At 43.3% G+C, this 16,730-nt stretch overlaps 1 protein-coding gene across 1 annotated transcript; it reads left to right on the top strand.

The window, feature by feature from the left end:
* The first annotated feature begins 4,951 nt into the window (after positions 1-4,951).
* Positions 4,952-9,245, top strand: LOC139533731 (zinc finger protein ZFP2-like). The gene is made up of 7 exons (XM_071332051.1): positions 4,952-5,164; positions 5,474-5,676; positions 5,960-6,052; positions 6,501-6,596; positions 6,856-6,966; positions 7,330-7,453; positions 7,597-9,245. The coding sequence occupies exons 1-7, from the start codon at positions 5,122-5,124 to the stop codon at positions 9,057-9,059; spliced, it is 2,133 nt and encodes a 710-aa protein (XP_071188152.1). The 5' UTR covers positions 4,952-5,121; the 3' UTR covers positions 9,060-9,245.
* The last annotated feature ends 7,485 nt before the right edge of the window (positions 9,246-16,730 follow it).

Genomic DNA, 16,730 nt, shown 5'->3' with positions numbered 1-16,730 from the left:
TGGGGTCCCAATATCTATGTCCACAGATGATAATTAAAGACAATGTGAAGGCAGGCAGAGTGATTGAGGCCAAAACGTTGTTCAGTAGGAAAGAGGGTCAAAGAAGTGAAAGCTTATCAATGATGTCTTGCCGGGAAAAGTACAGATAGTTATAATGTTAGAGAATTTGTCCCATATGCACTGCAGTGTTTTAAATGCCAAAGAATGGGACATGTAGCTGCTCATTGTAAAGGAAAGAAAAGATGTGCCAAGTGTGGAGGGGCACATGATTACCGTGAAAACAATGTGAAGGTTAAGTACCGTAATTGTGGCGGAGAACACAGTGCAGCATTTGGTGGATGCCAGTTACAGTGAAAGGAGGATCAGTCATGATGTTTCATATTCAGAGGCAGGTTCTGATGGATCTTACATGGATGTACCTGTAGTGAGTGGACCTACTGTCAGACTGATGGATCGTACATGGATGTGTCTGTAGTGAGTGGACCTACTGTCAGACTGATGGATCTTACATGGATGTACCTGTAGTGAGTGGACCTACTGTCAGACTGATGGATCTTACATGGATGTGTCTGTAGTGAGTGGACCTACTGTCAGACTGATGGATCTTACATGGATGTACCTGTAGTGAGTGGACCTACTGTCAGACTGATGGATCTTACATGGATGTACCTGTAGTGAGTGGACCTACTGTCAGACTGATGGATCTTACATGGATGTACCTGTAGTGAGTGGACCTACTGTCAGACTGATGGATCTTACATGGATGTATCTGTAGTGAGTGGACCTACTGTCAGACTGATGGATCTTACATGGATGTACCTGTAGTGAGTGGACCTACTGTCAGACTGATGTATCTTACATGGATGTACCTGTAGTGAGTGGACCTACTGTCAGACTGATGTATCTTACATGGATGTACCTGTAGTGAGTGGACCTACTGTCAGACTGATGTATCTTACATGGATGTACCTGTAGTGAGTGGAGCTACTGTCAGACTGATGTATCTTACATGGATGTACCTGTAGTGAGTGGACCTACTGTCAGACTGATGTATCTTACATGGATGTACCTGTAGTGAGTGGACCTACTGTCAGACTGATGTATCTTACATGGATGTACCTGTAGTGAGTGGACCTACTGTCAGACTGATGTATCTTACATGGATGTACCTGTAGTGAGTGGACCTACTGTCAGACTGATGTATCTTACATGGATGTACCTGTAGTGAGTGGACCTACTGTCAGACTGATGTATCTTACATGGATGTACCTGTAGTGAGTGGACCTACTGTCAGACTGATGGATCTTACATGGATGTACGTGTAGTAAGTGGACCTACTGTCTGGGCTGGTGTTTCTGATGGTGCTGGCATGGTTTGGAAGCTTGTTCAGAAATCTTGTGCTCATGAATGTGTGGTGTCAAAGGACACTTTGATAATGAATAAAGTTGACTTCAAAGCTTTTATTGGTAAGGTTATCAATACGACTCGGGTTGTGGAAAGCAGAAATACCAGGTTGAAGGTTATTGTGGAGACGGCAAAAGAGATATTGGGGGTAATAGATGTTACTGTTGAAATGGTTGTTGACATGCTGAACAATGAATAAAGTTGACTTCAAAGCTTTTATTGGTAAGGTTATCAATACGACTCGGGTTGTGGAAAGCAGAAATACCAGGTTGAAGGTTATTGTGGAGACGGCAAAAGAGATATTGGGGGTAATAGATGTTACTGTTGAAATGGTTGTTGACATGCTGAACAATCCTAAGGGTGGAGTGATTCAGCATGATATAAAGTTTAATGGGGTTGGGGAGGGGGGAGGGTGTGGTAGAAGTTAGTGATTTATTTTGTTTTGAATTTTATTTTCATGGTAGTACAGACTTGGGCAGATCATGATTGATTGTACATTCCAGCATAGTAGGTGGCGACATGCACTTTAAACGTTTGTTTGCCTACCGCCATGATATCATAGAAGAAGAAGAAGAAGAAAAAGAAGAAGAAACTGTACAATAAGCTCCACTAGGTGGAGGGGGAGGAGGGCGGACACCTCAGCGGAAATGGAGTCCCTAGAGAAAGCAAGAACAAGATAGTTGTCAGGAGTAGTGCAGTATTATCATAAGGAGACGTGTACTTGGAAAACGGAGGAGGAATGGAGGGAAAAAGAGAGGGAGAGGAGGTCTAAGAGAGAGAGGGAAGAAGAGGGTGAGCTTGAGTCGGATAAAAATTGTGGGGAAAAGGGAGATGATTTGTTAAAGAATGGTAGAAAGTGTAAGCAGAGGGAGCTGAAGACAGGAGGAGAAATGGAAGCGAATGAGGGTGAAGTATCGGAGGTGGTAGGTGTGGTGAAGTTATAGGAGACCGAGGTATGCACCGAGGATCAGGAAAAGGATGAGTTTATGACAGTAGGAGTGAAGTTTATGGAAAAAGTGGACTCTTGCCTTTTGGCTGATTCATTTGTGGTTTCACAGTGGCTGAAAAAAAGATTTGGGTAATGTGGAATCAGTGAGGGTAACCAGAAGTGGTCTAGTGATAATTGTTTGTGTTTCTGTTGGTCAGAGGGAGAATGCACTCAGAGTAAAACGAATGGGGGCAAGAAAAGTGAATTGTTTCGCTCTCAAGAAAAGTGCACCAATGAAAGGAGTGATAACTGGGGAAGCAGTAAATATAAAAGTTGATCAGCTGAGGGGAAAGATTCTTGGTGTATGTGATGCTCGTCGTTTGATGCGATGCAGACAGGGTGGCGAGAGTGGGGGAACAGAAGAGTCATTGTCTGTTCTTTTGAGTTTTGAAGTTGAGTCTTTGCCCGACAAAGTGAAGTTAGGATATATAAGTTATCCTGTACGAGTGTATGTGCCAAATATATTACAAAGTTACAGGTGTCAAGCTTATGGACATGTGGCAGCAGTGTGTAGGAGGGGGGGTCCAAGGTGTGAGAAGTGTGCAGAAGGGCATGAGACAAAGGAATGTGTAGTATTGGGGAAAGTAGTGGAATGTGTTAATTGTAGGGGTACACATGGAGCTGGGGATCAGAAATGTCCCGTGCGAGAGAGACAGGTTGAGGTTTCTAGGGTTAGAGTAGTACAGAAGTGTCATATGCTGATGCAGTGAAGAAAGTAGAGGAAGATGGGTTAAGGGGGAGGAGTGGTGAGAGTAGTAGAGACATACCAGTACATAGGGATAGGCCACAAAGTGATATCAGTTTCAGTAAGATTGGATTTTTAGCATTTATAGCGATGGTTATCAACTGTACTGCAGGGATGGAATGGAAGTCGCATAAAATGGAGGTTGTGGTGGCAGCTGCAGAGTGGTATTTGGGTGTGCGAGACTTGACATCATTAGAGTTACAGGATGTGTTAAGTGGTGATGTCCCATCCTTTCAGGATGATGGCATGAGGTAGGAATAAATACATTTAATTAGTGGAGTAGGGTGGTGTTCATTTAATTATTTTTTTAATGTGTGAGTGTAATGTTAGATGGTAGGGTATTTATTTAGTAAATTTTTATTTTTAAGCAAAGTACAAGGAAGTTGTACTCCAGTCTAGTAGGTGGCGGTAATGCAACAAATTGGATGCCAACCACCGTTAAACCTCGAAGAAGAAGCCACTAGGTGGAGGCAAAGAGTAAGAAATAGACAGGGCTACGATAGCACTGGGGCGGTGCTCTTCATCCACACACTTCCTGAAAATGGGCTCGGAAGAGTGTTTGGACACGAAAGGAGCTTTGGTATCTTTACCAAAACACTCATACTGGTTTGACTTTTGGCTGTTTGTGATGTTTGACATCGCATTTTTCCTCGTTATGTATTTCATAGTTCCCTAGCTAAAATGGTAAGTTTGAGTACTACTGCAAAACCCCAGATAGATAGCTACAAATGAGACTTGCTAGCTATGGTGGCTAAGGAAGTGAGAGTGCCAGTAAAGTTTGTTGTGTTTGGGCACACCCTGTGTATGTTAAAGTTAGCTAATTTATCATATAAAATAAAAATTTACAAATACCAGCTTTTTTAAAAATCTGGTTGCGCACCTGAACATGTGTATTCAAGATGATTAATAATTTGTTGAATTGTATCCCTTGCAGGAGTGACTTGGAATTCTACACTTGAAATGCTGCCCCCTTTAACCATGACCCCCTGTTGGTTGAAATGATCGATCTTTAAAAAGGAGTGTTTACAACACTGAAGTATAAGGTTTACACGCCTCGACCAGATTCGTGTTCAAATTATATTGGATGTCTTCCTTTGTTAGGCCTATGTTTTGTTTTTAACTGCCCACATTTTGGCATTATATGGAATATTTACCAGTATTTGTCAGTATGTCCAGAAAATAGCAAAATTGTGAGACCATAACATTTGAATATGCCTGTTGTTGAAATCAAGACAATGATTTGTGGCAGTCAGACTTTAAAATGTGAAACTCAACTTCAAGACAACACCTCATTCTGGATAAAAGTGACTGCTAAATGACTGCAACGTCACAAGAACTGCAGGTTAACATGATGTAGCTAGTGGAATAAAGTGTGCTCTCTCTAAAATGTGTATTTCTGATTTGGATATGAGACAAATGAGAGAAGGCGACTTGATTGAGCCACCTAAACATGATGATTGGAACAAGATTACAGCAATAAGGGGAAAGAGATGTATTCCCGGTCTCTTGAACAAAGATCCTACTGAAACTGCATTGGCATAAACCAGAGATCTGTAAGTCTGTTGTCTGGAATTAAAGTGATGTACACTATGATATAAACTTATGTAAATTCCTAAATAAACATGTTTTTTTATGTCACATTCTCAGATGTGCATAGGGGAATCATATTTACTAATCATTTTGACAGTATGTTTTATACAAATAATAGTTTGTTTTTGTAGTAGCACAGTAAATTAAGACAGCTGGAAGTTTACACCAGAGTCGTGCCAATGAATGGTCGGTAGGTGGCAGTATAAGCGCCTTTTCCCATTGAAGGACCAGAGAGGAAGAAAACTTTCCCGGAAGATAAAAAAAGAAGAGGAAGAACGCTAGCCTGCCAGATAGTGGATAAGCTAAACTATTATACTCCCAAATGTCTTTCTGGGTTTAATATAAACCAAACTAGTTAATTAAAGTTATATAAGTCACAACTCAATTATCTATAATGATGGAAATTTGTGTCACGACAAAACCAGTGGAGAATGCAGGTTCGTTTAAAATAAGTACCTAGCTAACGTTGGCTAGCTAGCAACTTGCGGCTACTGTTAGTTGTAGCAAAGATACAGACTGTCTAGGGTGGACCAGCCATTGGGGTAGACTAGCTACTAGAAGATGGATCGAATAGATAAAATAGTTGGGCCACTGATTCACATTTTAGCTACATCTTTATTTGCTAGCGTCTACTCAAGTTATGCGACAATGTAACGTTATGCCTCCTAACCCGCACTACCAATAATTATTGTCCAAAGATTGTGTCGTCTCTCTCACCATACTCAATGACCAATTTTTGCCCGTAGATATCTTCCTCCCGTTATCCTCTTTGCGCCTGTTGATACCACCTCTGAGGCTGCTCTCTGCGGCCATGTGGCAAGTAGCGCAACGAAGAGATGTCATGGATTATGAGAAACTAGAGGAGTTCGTCGGCCTTGTGACAGCGACAGTTCCAGACCTGTTGAATGAGAAACAGAGAGCCAAGCTTCTTCTGCGGCTGCGAACAAGGGTTAGTAGCGAATACAGTTAAGGATGTTGTTTTTGTAAACTGGAGAACCTAACAGCAGTAGTTTGGACAGTGTGTTTAGAGCCATCTGTGATTAAAACGGTCTTTATCTTGCGGTTTATGTAGCTGCTGATTAGTTAGGTTCTGTCCATTTTCCTGATTGCATGGGGGTTGTCCATGGTCCTGATGAGTTGGGTTCTATTGTCCTGATTGCTCAGGTTCTGTCGGTGGTCATCATTTGTTGGGTGCTGTTGTCTACTTCCTTGAATACTGTTATTCCTTTCAGGTGATACTAGAGTTGTGTTCCGCTGATCATACAGCTGATATCCAGATCATCCAACCCCACCTGGACAGAATTCGCCCCCCTGGACACACAGGGGTAAGTAATGATACTCTGTGGAGGACAACTGTTCAAATTGTCCTGGGACCATATGTATCAAATTTATCAGAGGAGGAGTGCTGATCTAGGATCAGGTCCCCTCTGTCCTTGTAATCCTTTTCATTGTGATGTAAAAGGCCAAACTGATCCTAAATCAGCTTACTTTGAGATGCTTGATGTATATGGCCCCTGGTCTTTATGGAACCGCATTTGCCATTCCTATCATTTGAAATGTGCATATTTAAATCACTTATTTGCCTAGGATAAGAGAATTAAAACATTGACATATTGAATAAGCAACCGTCAGATCCTTTGCACCAATTAGCTTGTGCTAATTTCCAGTGCTTGCTCCTATATGTCAAGGACTGCAGTGTTGCTCCCTCTTATTTTCAGTGGTGGGTGACGGTTGTTTACTGTTCCCTTATCACTGATAAGTTCTATTTCACAGAGTGGAGATGCTGAGGTGGATGCAGAAGAGGCCATCTTCCTGGAGCTCATCCAGACTTTGCTGAAAGACCCAGCGGAGAGAGAACACTTCTTCCAGGTCAGTCTGCCTCCATCATATGTTAACGTCTCTCTCTCTAGCTTCCTGGTTCTGTTTAGTTACCAAAGACAATATTTACAGTCCTTGGAATTATATTGCCCCGGAGGGAAGTTTCCCATAGGTACAGATCTAGGATCAGCTTCCCCGCCCCCAATCTAACCTTGACCACCAGTGGGGTAAATGCAGAACTGACACAAGATTAGCATCTAGGGTCAACTTCACCCGACACCAATTATATCCCCATCTATCTTGATTCCAGGAAGTGTTTCCGACGGAGTACGGCGCCAGCTATGACACAGATATGCAACTACTTGTGTGGGAATTCCTTTCTAAACTGGAGAAGATACTGCCAGTACCAGACCTTGGACAGGTACCACAAAGTAACACCTCACTAGGTCACCTTCAGCTGGGTTCAAGTCACCTTCTGTTATTGTATTGGGAAAATCCTGCAGTGCTGACCATGATGGCAACATTTAGACTGGTTAAGTTATAGGAGGGTAATATCTTCTGTATCTTATTAGGAGAAGATATCCAAGCTGTACTGTCACTTTCTGCACATAACCTCTGCCTTATAGCCACTCTGGGGCCACGCTGTTAGCTGAGGTGCTAGCCAGCGGCTTCTCTGGTTTTCTTGAAATGGGCCTAGCATTTTGTAACGTTCCCCGGTGTGAAAAAAAACATGTAAAATTTCCAGCATATTGTCACTCACTTGTTTGCATCTCTGCTCCTATAGACTGTGTCATGGCTCAGTTCTGCTCCCTCTGTCCTGGAGGAGTGTTTGCAGGCCCTCTCTCAACCTGAGGACCTAAAATCCCTGCTGCAACACCACACATGTCTTGAAAACTTGGGCACTCAGAGTAAGGAGGAAATATTGAATGTCTTTCTCTGTTACTACATATAATAAAATGTTGAGACTGTGGTATGCCCTGTAAAAACAACCACCTAATGCTTGTGCTGCCTCTCACATTATTAGTCTCCTTTTCCCATTGTATTCCTTCAGGTCACACCGTTGAGATGTCTTCACAGGTCTTTGCCTGTTCCCAGTGCCCATTCTTCCACATGCAGGAATCCTACCTCCTCCAGCACATTGAGCGAAATCACCCAGAGGAGTACAGCAAGCTCCAGAAAACTGAAGAGAACCCAGCGCTTCCCAGGAAAAAGTTACCCCGTCCTGAATTCCCCAAGCCTTTCCCTATCCACGTAAGCTCTGAACCCGGTGCTCACACATGCCACGAGTGTGGAAAGACTTTCACTCGCTCGTCAGACGTGACCAGGCACCAGCGCATTCACACAGGGGAGCGTCCGTACACCTGCAAGGAGTGCGACAAGGGTTTCAAAAACTCCTGGGATCTGACGAGGCATCAGCGGATTCACACCGGGGAACGCCCATATATCTGCCCTCAATGTGGCAAGGGGTTCACCCAACTGGGCCTACTGTCCCTGCACTTCACCAGAACGCCTTGTGGCCAGAGTGCTGATCCCCCACTACAGTCCACAGAGCAGCAGGAGGAGCCAAACGACAAAGGGAGTGGTCAGTACAAGTGTCAGAAATGTGGGGCTAGCTTTGACACCGTACTAGAGCGGCTGAAGCATAGGCAAACCCACGTGGTGAATCGCCATTACAAGTGTTCCCAGTGCGAGAAGATCTACGGCCGCCCGTCTGACCTGAGGAGACATCAGATGAAGCACACCGGAGAGAGACCCTTCCCCTGCGCAGAGTGCGGCAAGGGCTTCACTCACGTGTGGCTGCTGAACAAGCACCGGCAAATCCACACCAAGGAGCGGCCGTACCCGTGCCCGGAGTGCGGCAAGAGTTTCACCCAGTTACAGATACTGAACAGACACCAACTGATTCACAACGGGCAGAGGCCTTTCCAGTGCTCCTTCTGCGAGAAAAGCTTTACTCAGCTCGCGGGCCTGACAAGACACGAGAGGATTCATACAGGGGAGAGGCCATACCTCTGCACCGTCTGTCAGAAGACCTTCTTAACACATGGGGAGCTGGTAAGACACCAACGCAGCCACAGCGACTTCAGACCGTTCTCTTGCTCTCAGTGTCCCAAGAGCTTCAAAACCAAGCGTGCACAGAGTGAACACATGAATACCCACACAGGGGAGCGACCGTTCTCTTGCGCACACTGTGGGAAGGAGTTTGCCAAGTCTACTTCACTCATAAGACACAACCTGATGCACACAGGGGAGAGACCGCATCAGTGCGCTCAGTGTGGCAAGACCTTCCTTACCTCTGGGGAGCTGCTCCTCCACAGGCGAATACACACAGGGGAGCGGCCATACCCGTGCTCGGTCTGTGAACGGAGGTTTAGGTGTTCGTCAGACCTGACCATGCATCTGCGGACACACACAGGAGAGCGCCCATACTCCTGTATGTTGTGTAAAAAGTGCTTCTCCACCTCAACGCGTCTCAAAAGGCACCTGCGCACTCACATAGGGAAAGGTGTCTAATCATGGCGAGAACCTAAGAAAATATTGTCATGTATATTAATTTATTTTCCAAATCATGTTTATGGACTGCATTACTGAATAGTATGAGGACAAAATATATGCATTTTACTCAAACTCAGCCTTAAAACATGCCTCGATTAAAAAATACAATTATGCCTTTAATTCACATTAAACATTTTATTTGAACACTTGGTGTGGAATTTTTCTTGGCTCATCTCTTGTATTTCCCTGTTAACATTCCAACACAAATGTTGTACACACACATTTTCCAACAGTAGACCTGTTAGATCAGCCCACTGCCCATAAACTAGTCAACTGAAAAAAAAGTAATGTGAGACATTTAGAAATAAGCAACCAATGATTTAAATGATCATTGGGCACAATGGTAAGGTATGGTTAGGTAATTATCATTTGAGGTTGAGTTGACAAAATTCAATTCTAACACTACACAAATATGCTTTCTGATATACTAAGGCTTTTTCTGATAATGGCATATACAATATCAAGGATGAACATGTATTTAAATGTTTTATTTAGAATGCTTAGGTCATCCGTCTTTTAATCTGAGAAAATACTATGGTTCATTATGAAGTATTTTATTACAACTGAACTTTTCTTAATAAAGTATACCATTTATCATCGGCGGGGGGTTATCGTGTCGTTCACTACAAACCGTCACGCAGCGTAAACGTTAAACCTAACTGAACACACCCTGGAGTCTAACGAGCTACTGACACCTACTGGTGGAGATCGAGTCGTGTCTGGCGACAAAATTCAGGTGACGATCAACATCTCGCCTGTAAACTTTACAACTGACTTAACAAAACAAGGTTCTACAAAATCCCTTTCTCTTTTATGATTCTGTCAAAACATAATGTAGCTAGCTATTCATGGGTTGCACCGTTGCACAGATGCCGCATCATATTGATGTCCAACTGATGCTCAGTCTTTCTGAACTGGGGCTAATGACATTGCTAAAGTAGATAACATTTGTAGCAAACAAAATTGGCATCATTATGTCAAGTTTACTTGAGAAATGACAATGTTGGCACCATGAGCTAGCAAAGTTCGGCAGAAAAAGCTAGCAGTGCTAATGTTAAGCTAACTAAAATGTCGATGCTCTCCCCACAATCGTAGCTAGCTAGCTGAAGTTATACTGCATATAAAGTCAATCTGACGACATTACAATGATGACAAAAGCTTGTCCTACTAATTATTTTCCTCATTTTTAAAATGTAATTGTGTTTCCAAGCCACGGTAATGCACTTCATACAATATCTTCATCAACACCAAGACCACATTAAATAGAATGCTCAGCTGGGCATCAGTCGAATAAAACGAATGTTCAAAACAATATTGTATGACGAAACGTGCAACCCAGGAATATAATTAAAGTACATCATGTTATGACACGACATTTGCCGTGGTTAACTGTGTTCCATTTGTTTTGAATCTAAGCAACTGCTACAATGCCGAAGAGAGGGAGAAAGGTATGTCGATTGTTAGACTATATTTGTAAAGGCTACAAAACAAGAATTTATTGCCGGATAAATTACTGTAGAAGTCGTGTTTCAAACGGTGTTAACTTGAGTTTGTGTGTATTTGTTTATTTTAACATGGAACTAGAAGAAGAGGTCAACCCCTGTAACCATTGAGAACGCCAGGTGAAATTACATTAGAAAATTGAGGCCCACATAGATCCTATTTAATTATAATATGTAATTCTATATTTAGGCCTATATACATTTTTTTCCCACAGAAAATAATCTAATGAATTATCTAATAGTATCATTCATGTCACATGAAACCCCAGCCATGGTAAAGGAAGTTTCTAATGAACACCAACAGAGTGAAGCAGAGACAAGTCAGTCTTTGTGGAATTCAGCTACGACTACATTGATTCGTCCAAAGTCAATACTTGTAAAAAATATATATAAATATTATGAAATGCTTACCTTATACCTATGTTTTCCTCAGTAGTTGCGTGCCTTTCTTTGTTTGCTGAAATCCATACTTTTTCAATAAACGTTAATCAAATACAACCACCTGCTGTTTCCTTAAGATTCAATTGGCACATGCTCATTTTCACTGAGTTGCCATCTTAGAGCAACAGCAATGAGCAAACAGTCAGTGGTTGTACACTGCTCAAAAAAATAAAGGGAACACTTAAACAACACAATGTAACTCCAAGTCAATCACACTTCTGTGAAATCAAACTGTCCACTTAGGAAGCAACACTGATTGACAATAAATTTCACATGCTGTTGTGCAAATGGAATAGACAAAAGGTGGAAATTATAGGCAATTAGCAAGACACCCCCAATAAAGGAATGGTTCTGCAGGTGGTGACCACAGACCACTTCTCAGTTCCTATGCTTCCTGGCTGGTGTTTTGGTCACTTTTGAATGCTGGCGGTGCTTTCACTCTAGTGGTAGCATGAGACTGAGTCTACAACCCACACAAGTGGCTCAAGTAGTGCAGTTCATCCAGGATGGCACATCAATGCGAGCTGTGGCAAAAAGGTTTGCTATGTCTGTCAGCGTAATGTCCAGAGCATGGAGGCGCTACCAGGAGACAGGCCAGTACATCAGGAGACGTGGAGGAGGCCATAGGAGGGCAACAACCCTGCAGCAGGACCGCTACCTCCGCCTTTGTGCAAGGAGGTGCACTGCCAGAGCCCTGCAAAATGACCTCCAGCAGGCCACAAATCCAGAGCATTATTTTTTTGAGCAGTGTATTTCATTAACATTTATTGAAAAGGTATGGATTTCAGCAAATAAAGGCACGCAACTACAGAGGACAAACATAGGTAGGTATAGGTAGGTATTTCATTATTTAAATTTTTTGAAGAATTGACCTTGGGCGAATCGATGTTGTCAGAGCTGAATTCCACAAAGACTTCTCCACAAAGCCTGTTCATCAGAAACTTCCTTCACCATGGAGGGGAGTTTAGTCAGCTAACACATAGCTGACTAATACATATATGGTCAAATATCTGCAGGAACAATGAGACGACACCTGACTCGATACGCCGTTACGCAGGAAAAATTGTGGTGAGCCATCAATTGTGAACTATACCTTTGCTCTGTATGTGGTTTCACTGTATAAACATTTGCCTTGACTTGTATTAATAAACCTGCATAATTTTAAACATACATCTTTCATTTACTTGTAGGAATACATTGCCCAGTCAACCACTGCTTTCTCTCAGGAAGATGTTTCCGGTGTTGGCCTACATAACATCTTGGGGAAGACGGTAGAGGGCCTTCTCCAAAAAGTGTGCGGAGGGGTCTCAAGCGTCCTGAACAAATATTTGTATGGGGCGGGGGTGTTGTCTGATGCGGTGATCCCAGAAAATCTCTTGCCTGTAACTCCAAATGGGGACAATCAGAAAATGGAAAAAAGATGGCAGGACTGCACTGAGGAAGACTGTGAACTGATAATTATCCGACTGACAGGGACTGTAATTATCACCATGTTGGATAGTGTTATGGAGAGTTGCACTACAGACCCCACACACAGTTCATTCTTAGAAGAACTGGGGCTCACCATGGAAATGGTAAAGATCATACGTGAAGTAGCAGAATGTGCAGCAAACGCCACAAGTAATGATTTCAGTCAGTTCACAGTCGGAGGAGTTCCTCTCTTTCAGAGACCACTGAGCAATCTCTCCTCTGGGCCCAGTCAACCAGCACCCCCCCAAAATGCCTTGCCAACATCCACTGTTCCCACACCTGTCTCAAAGGTGAGCTCAGCCAGTCCCAGATCTACTGACTCAGGGTCCTCACAAGTCAGGAAGCCAAGACAATCAACAGAAGGAGTTCAGAGACTCTCCGAAAGGCAGCAGGACCCAGGGGAGGAGATTACATCTCTAGTGATTGAAACTATTCTACGGTCAGTAGCGGATTTAGCCAGGCATGGACTTCTGCCAAGCTGCACCCAGTAGACTGGATGCCCCCTTTTTATGGAGGTGAAAACAAAACAAACATGTGAAGCCAATTCATAAAAGCATTCATTAAACAAATATGTTGTTAAAAGGTGAGTCAGCAGTTTGTTTCTATGGCAACAAAAACATGAAATAAAGTCAAATGTACTACTGTTTTTTTTTATATGAAAGCCTTATGAAGGGATTTAACACAGAACGTTATGTTAAAAGATGAATGTCAGTTACAGAGTCAAGTACTGAATGTGAAATGGCAGTGCAGATATCATGATATGATATTTTCCAACAACAAAACAATGTTGAACAAGGCTCCATCCAAGAATACATTCAGGTCACCAGATGGTGTTCTACTCTAGAATAATAGCATTGATTATAGCAAGCACGTTTTAAAACAAAGAAAAGGTATAGAAGTTACATGCCTGAGTTTCTCAATATGGGTTTTTGATTTTCAATATTCAGGAGTTGCATATTCCTTTCCTTTGGACCAATGGTGGGGAGTAAGCTATGCATTGGAACCAAACTCAGGGCTCACCAGCCATACAATCAATAATGCAGTTTGAGTCTGTACCCATGAAATACATGTTAGATGCTAACACTTGAAAGGTCTTGTTCAGCTGACACAATGTGGAATATTTCCCTGTATATAGTCAACAGGTTCAGGTATTTAAAGTCGTCGTCCCCCACCCCCCCACACACATTAAAGCCATATATGCGAAGCAAATAGGCTACAATATGTATGCACACACACACATACAGGAAAATAACACCAAAGTCGCAATTGCAACACTGTTGCACATGGAGCCTGGTATGGCCTGTACATATGAGCCAGTGGACAGCGCCTAGTGCTGAAAACGTAAACGCGCTGTCGTCAAAATGTTTTGATTTGGACATTTGGCATCTGACGTAGCTAGCTAAAGTCTTCTACTAACGCGTCGAATACTTGAACACAAACAATCATCAACTTGTTGCTTGCTAAAAGAAACAGCAAAAATAGTAGCTTGCTAGCTGCCGATGTTTGCTTGATATCGTTTAACTCTAGCGTTTCGTCGTTTGTTTGAGGGACGCTGTGATTGATATTGACTAAGTTACAAAGGAGGTAAATTATCTGGAGTTATGAGTTGTTTGCTATTTTTTTTATGGAATACATTTTCCACTACAACTGCGTTGCTAATTTATCTAGCAACGTAACTTAGCTGACGTTAGTTGCTGACAATGCAGCATGTTGTTTAAAAAAATGTAATTCTTTGACAACTATTCAGGTGATGTTAATGTGTAGTAAACACAGTCAATACTGAACCATACATGTTTCCTTACAGCTGGCAGAGAAAGCCATTAGGGAAGCTGTGCACACAGTTCTGACAGATGGACGCCATGGGGAGTTTTCAAGCCTAAGAATAATGGAGCTGAAATGCATTGATATGTCTAAGACACCTAAAGCCCAATCAACCTTGGAGTCCATTCAGCTGCCCAAAGACAGTGATGACAGCTTGAAATCAGGATCCTGTGAGGACTCCCTGATTGCTGAACATCTTGCTGACCAAGTTGACGCCATCAAGGCATCTCTGAACACTGAAATCCACTCAGTGGTTACTACGGCCACAGTGGTCTATGGTCAACCCGAGGCACTGTCCAGTGAAGTGCTTCTGGGCACTGAAGGTAATGGAGATGATGCTGACCATGCTGTGGTGGGTTCTCTGACTCCAGACTATGACCTGGCATTGGTAGAAGGGCTGGAACCTGGGTGGCACACTGCCCTGGTACTGATGGAGACCTTGGTGAATCCTGGCAATGACCCTGACCTGACTGTGTTTGACTCCAGTGAAGTGTCTCTGATCACTGGCGACCTGCCAGTGGTGGACTCAGCTGTGGACTCCAGAGGGCAGCAGAGGGCAGAGGATGACTTACAAAGCACTGACCAGCTGCTAACGAGGTCCTGTGCGGAATGTGTGACCACAGAGAAGCACTATGCTGTACCCTTTGAGGACTCTTTGAACTCTGACAAGGAAATCTCACTCACCATTAAAGACCATGATGACCGACCTGCAGTAGACTTTAGCAGAGATTCTGTGAGCTCGCCTGACCAGTCTTTGTCCCTTGTTGCCACTGCTCTTGGATCTATAGTCACTATTGACTCTTTCAATAAGGCTCTGTTGGTTTCCAATACGTTGGACCAAGGCAAAGATAACCCTATTGACCAGCCTGTAGTGAAGTCTCAGACCACTGAACATCGAATTAACCCCACGTTGGTGTCAGAGTCCATTCAACCTCTCATCAATGAAATCCTGGAAGATACCATTATCTCAGCCCCTGATGACAGAACTCTGTTCACTACAGACCATGTAGGATCACGTGAGATTGAAATATTTATATCTAGAATGCACTTAGGCAGTGTTATCACCTGTCATGATGACCAGTTTTTGGAGTCAGACAGTGAGGATGACATGGTTGACCCTTTGTGTCACACCAGTCATAGCCATCATCTGTGCGAGTCAGTCATGAGGCCCAAAGGTCAAGTCCAACTCAGTGGACATACTTGGTCACCCTCTTATGAGACTGATGACTGCCGTCGCTATGCTCAAGACCACAACATGATGGAATACAAATTCAAATACAGCTGGGACCTAAAGTCTGCGTGGGTTTCTGTGCCACACTACATTTTGACGAGAGGGGAGAGTGTGACCAAAAGGATGGATGGAGAGAAGAAGTATGGAGAAAAGGAATGGGAGAAGTGCTGCTCACAGTGTGACAGGAACTCTCCGATTGGTGAGTATTGTGATAATGATGTAGTTGATTATATTTCAAGACATATTTGACCACAGGAAAGGGGTAGCCTATGTTTCCATGTTACTACAAGGTGGATTAAATAGATTCAATTGAATCCAACATTTTAATTATTGTGATTCTTAGTGTAAGGTTAGATTACAGGTATGTATTGATTGGATTGAAATTTTCCCTTTCGCTCTTTAGAGCATAATGGACAGTGGAGGATAGCCAGAGCAGTAGAGGCAGACACTGAAGAAATCCTTCCCAAGCCGTACATGAGAGACTTAGTTATGTACGATGGATTCAACCAGCTAAATGAGGAGAGAGTGGGAAATCAGCTGGTCCTCTCCTCTCTCTCAAGGGCTCTCAATGAAGTTAAGAAGGACAAAGCTTTTTGGAGGTCATTGAGAGAGGGGATCAATAAATTAATGAGGGAAAACGAGAGAATTAAAGTTGAGATGAAGAAGAAAGACATGAGGAACTTTAACAGTGCCAAAGTGCGAAGGGCAGAGAGAAAGAAGGAAAGGAGGAGGGAGCGAGAGCGAGAGAGGAACTGTGATGTGACCACATGGATGCCCTCCCGGTCCGGACTGGAAAGTTCCATTATAGGACTCCGTCCCAGGCCTCCGTCCCGGCCACTGCTCAGAGAACCAGTCTTAGCCAGAACCAGCTTCAGCCGCACCGACGCCAGAACGATAGAGGTTAGGGAGATGATCCTGCAAAGGAGCCGCATTGCCTACAAGATCAAGTGCCTGCAACGCCGGAAAGCGGCTGCTGAGGGGTTGACACTGACTGAGGGAGGTGGAGGGCCTGAGGATGGGGGTGACAGAGAGACCGTGATGGACATTACAGGGCAAAGTAAGAAAGCCTCAAAGGGCAAGGGGTCAAAGGGCAAAGAGAGTGGAGGAGGGGAAGGTAGTGACTGGGCCAAATTAGATCTGGAGGAAATTGTGGAGATAGATGAC

Source organism: Salvelinus alpinus, chromosome 11, assembly GCF_045679555.1.
Source record: "Salvelinus alpinus chromosome 11, SLU_Salpinus.1, whole genome shotgun sequence".
Classification (NCBI taxonomy): Eukaryota; Metazoa; Chordata; class Actinopteri; order Salmoniformes; family Salmonidae; genus Salvelinus; species Salvelinus alpinus.
The sequence above is the reverse complement of the archived record's forward strand: the minus strand, read 5'-3'. Positions and strand labels throughout refer to the sequence as shown.

Coding starts and splice junctions, on each gene's coding strand:
- LOC139533731 (XM_071332051.1), top strand. CDS start 5,122: ATGATGGAAATTTGTGTCACGACAAAACCAGTGGAGAATGCAG. Junction 6,053..6,500: donor GCCCCCCTGGACACACAGGG/GTAAGTAATGAT, acceptor TCTATTTCACAG/AGTGGAGATGCTGAGGTGGA. Junction 6,597..6,855: donor AGAGAGAACACTTCTTCCAG/GTCAGTCTGCCT, acceptor TCTTGATTCCAG/GAAGTGTTTCCGACGGAGTA.